This window comes from Anthonomus grandis, chromosome 1, assembly GCF_022605725.1.
Source record: "Anthonomus grandis grandis chromosome 1, icAntGran1.3, whole genome shotgun sequence".
Lineage (NCBI taxonomy): Eukaryota > Metazoa > Arthropoda > Insecta > Coleoptera > Curculionidae > Anthonomus > Anthonomus grandis.
In genome coordinates, this window is record NC_065546.1 from 6,678,786 (window position 1) to 6,688,432 (window position 9,647).

At 32.0% G+C, this 9,647-nt stretch overlaps 1 protein-coding gene across 1 annotated transcript; it reads left to right on the forward strand.

The window, feature by feature from the left end:
• Positions 1–3,541: 3,541 nt before the first annotated feature.
• Positions 3,542–5,138, forward strand: LOC126738660 (GPI mannosyltransferase 1). The gene has a single exon (XM_050444128.1). It carries the CDS (start codon positions 3,553–3,555, stop codon positions 5,047–5,049), a length of 1,497 nt encoding a protein of 498 aa, XP_050300085.1. The 5' UTR covers positions 3,542–3,552; the 3' UTR covers positions 5,050–5,138.
• Positions 5,139–9,647: the final 4,509 nt, after the last annotated feature.

Here is a 9,647-nt window from a genome sequence, read left to right on the forward strand (position 1 = left end):
AATTTTTATTATGTCACTTCCAATCACCTCTTTATGATCAACTGAACCATAACTCCCCTATTGTCTAAAAATGCCTGAAGTGCTTTTTCATTGTGCTCCACCTTATTTCAAGAGGCATAACCAATTTTTTACCTCAAGCATTAGTCTAAAGTCCAGATGGTACATGTTTGTTCCGGAAATATCTAATAACTTTTAAAATGTTTGAAGTTGCTGAAGGAATTTCAAAATATTTAGCCAATACATTTAAAATATGAGCTGAAATTCCATATTGAAATATGCTTTTAACATTTCCTGTATTGTCTGTGACAAAATTCTTTACTTTAACTTTAAATTGGCTTTCTGTTTTTTAATTGCTTCAGCAGCAGTGTTTTTAAGGTACTCTGTAGTGTGACTCTGCTCCAGTAATATCTACTAAGAATGACTCACCATTTTGGTTTATAATACTACAACATACTACAACTACCAGAGGCTCATTATGCACATTTCTCCATCCATCCAACGACATACAAACTGTTGCTGTCCTGTTAAAATATTCCTACATTCCTTTATAATATTGTCATACACTTCCTCTAGAATTGGCCCTCCAATCTGATATAAAGAATGACCATTATATTTGGGTCCATTCCAATCCATCATTTTCTTAAACTCAGTATGTTCTGCATGAAGAAAAGGTGTATTAGTTGCGTAAAAATATCTGCCTATTTGGAGGTTCAGTTCTCTGGAGTATGCATCATATATGTTCAGTGAAATAAGAGATTATCATCCTATTAGACGAAATATACTCTTTAAAATGAAATACACTGGTTTAACCAATATTTTATTTAATTTGAAGATGACAGTTCTTACATTCAATTAACTTTAATTGCGTTTTTAACTGTGCTTGTTTTTCTTCTTTATCTTTGTTCTAGTCTATTATCTTGTACTTGTTGTCATTTTAATTATTCAGATATTATAAAGTATACTTAACCATTCAAAATAAGACAAGATAGTAATAGTAATGAAAACTCAAGTTATACTCAAACAACACAAAAATTCTGTATTGCATGTATTGTTTATTCTTTATTAATTCTTCATTTATCTCATTAAGAATGTATTTATAAACTCATATAACTTTCCTTGATAATCAAATTATAAAACTTTACAATAAATATTTTCTAAATCTTTTTAAATACTACATTTTTTAATCATGAACTTGTTTTATGGCTGATTGATATTAGTATGATTGTAAGACTTGCTCTTGACAAAGCTCTTCTATCTACAAATAAATATATTATGAATACATATCGCAAGTAATCTTATAAGAGAAACATATTTAGCTTAAGAGGCAAGACGCATATGCTTGTAGAATATTATAAAGATCATGTTAAAACCAACTTCAAATTACACTTAATATTGCATTAACATATATTTATGTAGTAAATTCATAGATAAAATTTGATAAAAACCTTTGAAAATGTTTGTCATAAAAGTTAATTGTGGAGCAGAATTTCCATATGCATTTTGTCCTTTTTTTCAAATTTTCAACCAAAGATGGCGTTGCAAACTGTATACACTTTGCTACAGTATTATGCCACAAAAGACGTTCCAAATGCAAGTTGTCCCATGCAAATTAAATAATGAAAATACCTTGGACTTTCTGAATTCTGCACATATGAAATATGTGCATTACCAGTAGACAAACTAACAGAAGTTTATCCTTGCACCGTGGACTTATTACTATTTCTTTGTCGTTTCACTTGTTGCGGTTAGAAGTGTTTATTTTGAGTACTTTCAAGTTCTTTACGGAATAAATTTAAAATAATGGATTTCCCTGTGACAGGGGATCATATAGTTGGTGATACGGATCGTGGTAGTAGAAAAAGGGAAAAAAACTTACGTCTAAAGAGCGTAAAAGTAATGTCAGGTAAGTCTTACCTTTCCGGTACGCGGCCATTCGTATTTGCCAGCGGATCGTGTTTTCGGGCAAATAGAAAAAGTTTCACGATTCTACAGTACAATAAAAACACCTACAAAATATCATGAGATATACTCCAAGAAGGGAGACGTTAGATAACTTGGTAAGGACTGAGTTGTTTACGATATAAAAACTGCGTTAACCTTTAAAGAAAATTGAAGGGATCAGTGCGGCCAAACGGATTATTATTAAGAGATTACAAAACAACAGCAATATTTTGCTTAAGACCGAGTTGTTCTACAAAAATGACGATCCATCCAAGCAATTTTAACCGTTATTAAAACGCGGAAAAAAGCTTTCGACTTTACAGCTACCTGTTGTAATGCTTCAAAATTATCTTAAAACAAAAAACTCCAGAGCCTCTCCAAACCTGAGTCCAATGATCCTGAGTTAACATGGTTGCAACCTATTCTCTCTAATAACCATGAACAAAATGAGAATCAAGTGAACCAAGATGAAACTGAGGGTGATAATGCTAGCGAAGGTGATATGCTATGTGATTGCAATAATGATGACAACGGGGACCTCTATGACATTTAAAAATATTTTGTATATCAAAAATAAAATACTGATTTTATAAACCTACTTACGTTTTTTTCATATCCTTGCTATACTTATTCATGCCGCTTTGTATATAGACAAACAAAATGCAATTTGTCCAAGCTTGAGAAACTAAACGCAGTATGTCCTACAGTTTTTTAGGATAGAATCAATACCAGATTGTCTGCATATAAGTACATCATTTACATAATTATTGATCAATTTTTCGGATATATCATATTTTCGATAAATTTCTTGTCAGACACGTAGCAGTTTTTGTTTATTTGCCAAAATTACAAAAAATGGACAGAATGCATCTAGAGAGTCTGCTCCTCAATTGCTATTTAACATCCTTTTGCACCATTATTTGTTTTCTCAAGTCAAGCCAATTTGCAAATTGTTCCATTTATAGTATGGCATATAATGTAGCACTGCTACTATATAGTTATATTAATATTGCGATATTTGTCGATTAGGCTTTGCTCTAATCATGTAAATGTTGGTAAGGGAAAAAGAAGTATTTAGATTTTTTTATTTTCAGAAAACCGTTACCAGGAAGATTCCTGCAGACATGCAATAGAAGATATGAGAAACTGTTGCAGAAAGTGGAAGAATAAAAGTTATGTGTGTAATGGCATAGACACTGCCAAAGAACCTTCTATTCAAAAATGAAAAATAGATACATTAATAAAAGTAAATTCAATATTAGAAATAACCCCAAACTTATAACTACTTTATTTACTGGCCTTGCATTAGCAACTCTTTTTTCTAAGCTAATTTTTGATTGTATTACATACCCAGTCCATACTATTCAACTAGAATTTGAGGAGAAAAGACAAAAAGATGGAATCAGTGGCAAAAGCCAAGCAGAGATTTAAGCAGTACCCAGCTATTTTTGCAAAATGTAGCAAGGAAGCCACAGTGTATGCAAGTTGTGTTTTAAAACAAGACAATTTGGCTAAAAATGATTGTGCAACAGAGTTTGATAGTTTTAAAAAATGTTTGCAGAAAACTGCTACTATTCTAAAAACCAGGATTTAATTAATCAAATTTTTAATATGTTGGCAAGGTTTCTAAAACTTGATATATTAACCCATGTGGCTATCGCATTTACTGTAAGGGTTTTTCTTATTCTGTATGGAGCTTATCATGATGCCCACTTTGAGGTTCCTTACACTGATATTGATTACAAGGTGTTTACAGATGCAGCAAGGCATGTAACAAATTATGAGTCCCCTTTTAAGAGATACACTTACAGATATTCTCCAATCATTGCCCTGTTACTTACCCCAAATATTCTTGTACATCCCCTGTTTGGAAAGTTTTTGTTCTGTTTTTTTGATCTAATTGTAGCAGGTTTAATTTATAAACTCGTCCAATATAACATATCTGATTGGTTTCATCGCTGCAAAAATACGCAGGATAGCAATTTTAAAGCTGTTAAGCCTCAAAGAAAGAAAAAAGGAAAAACCAAAAATCATAAGGAATCTACTAATATCTCTAAAAATAATGTTAGTTCAAAATGGGCTTTATGGGCAACGCTACTCTGGCTTTACAACCCTATGACTATAGCGATATCAACCAGGGGAAATTCAGATTCTTTATCATGTTTTTTGGTAATTTTTACCCTTTTTGCCATTCAAAAACAGTGGCATCCATTTATAATCGGGTTAATTCATGGCCTGTCAATTCATTTTCGCATCTATCCTATAATTTATAGTTTTCTCTATTATATTCACTATAGTAATCATTCGTATTATTTTGAGAACGATGTAGAGCATACTGTTCCAAAATCCAGCCGTAAAAGGGGAAAAAAGGAAAATCAAATTGTAAAAAAAGATTCTCTCGAGTTAAAGTTTCAAAGGGTTCGACTGTATAGGTTTTTGCTTCCCAACTTGAGCCAAACTATGCTTGTATTGGGCACTTTTACTTCCCTAGTGGGTTGCACTACTATATTCTACTATCTGTATGGCTATAAGTTTCTTTATGAATCCCTAATTTACCATTTCATTAGAAAAGACTATAGACACAATTTTTCATTATACTTTTACCTTCAGTACCTTATGGCATTTGTCAAACTTAATACATGGTACACTAGCAACCTCTGGCAACCTATTTTAATAAATCTTCCTCCTATCATCTTAATATTAAATTTTTCAGTTTGCTATGGCCTCAATAAATTCTCCCTAAACTTTGGCGTGTTAGTTCAGACTATCGTTTTTGTGATTTTTAATAAAGTTATGACTTCACAATATTTTGTATGGATAATGGGAATATTGCCTTTGTGCATTTGGCAAATTAGTCTATCCACAATATCAGTTGTTGTAATGATTACAATATGGATTGTGGCGCAAGTAGCTTGGTTGCTGCCGGCCTATCTTCTAGAATTTAAAGGTGAAGATACATTTTTTCACACGTGGGTGCAATGTGTATCGCTTTTCTGTGCTCACGTGGGCATTTTGGGAAGATTAATTAAAAGCTTTATTATACCTAAAGGTGTTATGGATAGAACGGACGAAATATTAGCCTTGGAACCTATGTCAACTAAGTTTTAGAATAATATTCCTAGTTGTAGTGAATTAGAGTAGGTACTCGTAAAACTTTGTAATAATTTATAAGGAAATAAATTAAATTTAAAGAGAAATTGTGTTTTTGTGAATTGTGTTTGAAAAAAAAGCATAGTTGAAAAGTATTATTGTAGGGTGATTAACTGATGTGCCCTTAAAGAGACATATAGGTAAATTCGATTATAATTTTTGTATTTGTAACACTTTAAATTTATACACGTGTTTTTGTAAACGGATCGATACTAATAAAATATAGACATGTACTAGTAACTAGGTCGTTTTGCAAAAGGGTTTCAACCTACAGTTAAATATAAAAGCTTTATAAATTAATGAAATAAAATTAACAAAATATATATAAATTAACTACGATAGAAGGAATTCACGCCATCTAATAGAATCCTCAGTTTAGTGGACATACTTAAATTAAAATGCCAACGTTTCAACGCGTTTTGGCATCAACAGGGTTAAAAAAACATTAAAGTCAAATTATAGAACTTAATAAAACTACTTGATTATTAGATTATAAACAATTGCTTAAAAAAATAAAATCATTAATTGCGTACACATAATAATAAAATATTTAAATATACGATTGTACAGGGTGGCCAACTAAGAAACTTTAGAACAAAAAAGTTTCAGATTGTCATCTACTTTAAAGATTAAGTATTTTTTGTTAGGTTAATATATCGAAATTTACAAAAGCTTTAATTTTTTAAACTTATTTTCCAAGTTTTTCTCTTGGCTGTTTTAGTAATGATATTTTTTACCGCAAGCCTCTGCGATGAGTATGTTCCGAGAACAGTACCTTTTAATTTTCCACTTATAAATTAAATCCTTGTTTTTTTCTTTTACATTCTATAACAAAGGAGCACTTAAATGTAAACTGAGCATTATGAAATTTTACCAATTGGTACCAAGTTTACTATACACCCTTTCTTCCCAGTTATGGTACTCAAATAATTTTTATATCATTCATGTTGTTTACTCGGAATATATACTCTGTTCAATGGATTGTCAGACACAGGTAGACTCTGTGTACACCGACTTCAGCAAAGCATTTGACAAAATTGATCATAACACTTTATTATATTAATAGTGGTAGATCTACCGATAATCGGTAGATCTACCGATTTAGCCTCTTACTTTACGATATACCGAATTACCATAGTTTTCTACCGATTTTTTACTTTAAACAGAGACAATGTTTAAAGTAAGCGAAGCAGAGGAATCGCCTTGAAACAAAAACGATTTCTGGTCTGCTATATACCAAACAATTTATTGACAAAGATTTATGCCATACTTTTCCTATTAAAAATAACCTTATTTCAAAAATGACAGATTTCAATTTAAAAGGAAAAAACTCCTACGAGGATTAAATTAAATTCTTATTTTTTTATATCAATTTTGTATAAGATTATTTCACTTATGGTATCTATGTGTTCTTTCCTTACTCATTTAATGAATTAAAAAATAAATGTAACTTTAATTTGTACAGTCTAACAAACCAGCTAATAAAAAGTTGCTTTTTTTAATATACCCAGCTTAATTCTTTATTTAAATAAGATTAATATGGCCACTTGCACCCTACCTATTTAAGGATGACTTAACATTAGGAACAACTTAAACCTAACCATAATAAATTATATATTAATACATGGGGTTTGTTTAAAAAAAATTAAAAAACCCATGTTTTTTTATGTGAACTTCTGTGATTTTTTCAAGTAGAGAAACGACAACACTGCCTAATATAATATAATACGTTCTCAATTGCATTTATAAAATCTACCGATTTTTTACGAAGCCTTTTACTGAATTCGTTAGGGTCGAGGGTGGCAACACTGAGCGTCGTACATTTTTAATCGATCCCAGTATGTCACTGTACATGGCCACCAGTCCTCCACGTATCCAGTTACCTCAAGGTTCCCACTTGGGGCCCTTACTAATTATAATCTATCTATACTCTATTTCAGAAGTGTATAGAGCAATAAACTGGGGAATTCCGTTCTGTTTGGCTACATTTCGTGGTAGTTCATAGGCGCAGGTACTTATAATATTTATGAATTTAATTTTCACGGATTAAATGCCTTTATTTTGAAAGAGATTAAATACTAAATAAATACTTTTAATCCTTTATATAGGTACCTATCTTTTAACGCTTTGTAACGTGCAAAAATGGGGTCAGGTAATATATACAGACTATAAATACTTTTAAATCATATTTTAAACGTTAGTAGTCACTGCTACGCTGTAGTGTAATCACAATATTATTATCCCAATATTTAAAAAATGGAGGTATTCAGTCCAACGAAAAGATGTACTAAAAATTCTCCACTATCGCTGAGTGAAAAAGTTATTACTTTAAATGTACATGATTGCATAAAACACGATTACCCTAGTTTTACTGTGCAAGAAATTGTTGAAAAATGTTCTCGAATGAGTGAAATTGGAAAGTCCACCATTTTCAAATTGTTGCGGGAAAGAAAAGTAGCAGGTCAAGTGGAATCTCCCAAGCAAAAGCCAGGACGACCTACAAAAGTCCTTGATGAAAATGCTAAATGTATAATTCGAAGAAAAGTTCACTCTTTTTATTTTAAAAAGGAAATACCCACCCTAGACAAAATTTTAATGGAGCTTGGCCGAGATGACAGTATTCCGTTGATAAGTAGAAAACTTTTATGGAAAACTTTAAAAAATATGCATTTTGCCTGGGAAAAGCATAACCGCAAAGCACTTTTACTGGAGAGCGACGAAATTGTTTGTTGGAGACGACAATACTTGAGAAGTATCAAGCAGTACCGCAGGGAGTAAAAGAAAGTTTTTTATCTTGATGAGATGTGGATTAACGAAGGTTATATAGTCCAAAAAATGTGGCAAGACAAAAATATAACCAGTGCTCGCCAAGCTTTCATAGAAGGCCTGTCTACGGGTATTAAAGTACCTTCGGGAAAAGGAAAAAGACTTATAATCACACATATTGGAAGCGAAGAGGGATTTTTAAAAGAAGGTCTGCTAACCTTTGAGTCGACTCGCACAGGAGATTACCATGAAGACATGAACTCAGACGTTTTCGAGGACTATTTTGGTGAAATGATAAAATTTCTTCCGGCTAATTCGGTGGTGGTTATGGATAACGCAAGCTATCATTCACGGCGAATAGAGAAGACGCCAACTTCAAGTTGGAGAAAGCAAGAAATTATCGATTGGCTGACTGCAAAAGGTTTTGCGTTTGAAGCAAATTTGATAAAAAAAGAACTGCTGGCAATAGCAAACTTACACAAAACTCGTTTCATGAAATACGCCGTGGAAGATATAGCCGAAAAATATAATATAACTGTACTGCGCTTACCGCCATATCATTGCGAACTAAATCCTATAGAACTGATATGGGCGCAGGTAAAAGGATTTGTAGCAAGACAAAACACGACTTTTAAAATGAAAGATGTTAAGCTACTGTTTGATCAAGCCATTACGGAAGCGACACCAGAGAATTGGCGAAAAGCAGTTCAGCATGTAATTAAGCAAGAGGACAAAATGTGGGATCTTGACAACCTCATCGATCAGACAGTCGATCCTTTAATTATAATGTCAAGAGGTGATGACAGTTCGTCAGATGACGAAGAAGACTACAATCTATTATAATTTAAAATTGTTATACACTGTTCAAAAAGTGCCAGATCCAAAAGTGACATTTTCAACTGTTTTACTCTACATATTATGTTCAATAAATTTGTGAAAAAAATATATTATTCCATTTAAACAAAAGTAACTTTCTAAAATAAAATAGCATTTAAGTACATTAATTATAAGGTAAAAAACAAGTCCCAGTTGCACGCCTTTGGCGAACCGTTTTCAATGTTTATCAGTGGGTAACAATGGGCAAAACTCATAAATTGACCCAAAACCGGGTGGCACTACCTGCAATCAACGAAAAGAAAGAATTTTACATTGAAACTAATACCCAACTAAGGTAGTGGCATAAAATATTGGTGGATCACCAGGTACCACTTTTGCATACCTAATGAGGTTTTATTGCTCTACACACTTCTGAAATAGAGTATAAATGATGTTATAAAATGTTTTACCTTCTCCAAAATATTACTTTATGCAGACGATATTAAGATTTTTGCTTCCATTAATAATCTCGGTGATTGCTTTCTCTTACAAAATGATTTGGACAGATTTTATGAGTATTATCAGAGAAGTAAACTTTACCTTAATTATGATAAAGGTAATAAGCGCATTCATTAGTTTTACACGTAATACTAACTTATTTCGACTATAATTTTAATGGAATTCTACTTAAGAGGACTGATAAAGTGAGGGATCTGGGTGTCATATTTGATCAAAAGCTAACTTTCGCAGAACATATCAATTACTTAAGCATCAAGTGTAATCGAATGCTGGGATTAATTGTAAGAAATAGTAGGCTATTAACCTCTAAAAGCATTATATTTTGCCTATATTTAGAGTCGTTTGGGTTTTGCCTCCGTCGTCTGGGCTCCGCAATATGCAGTGCATGCTAACAGATTGGAAACAATACAAAATAATTGTTTAAGATTTTTGGACTATAAAAATACTGGTATACC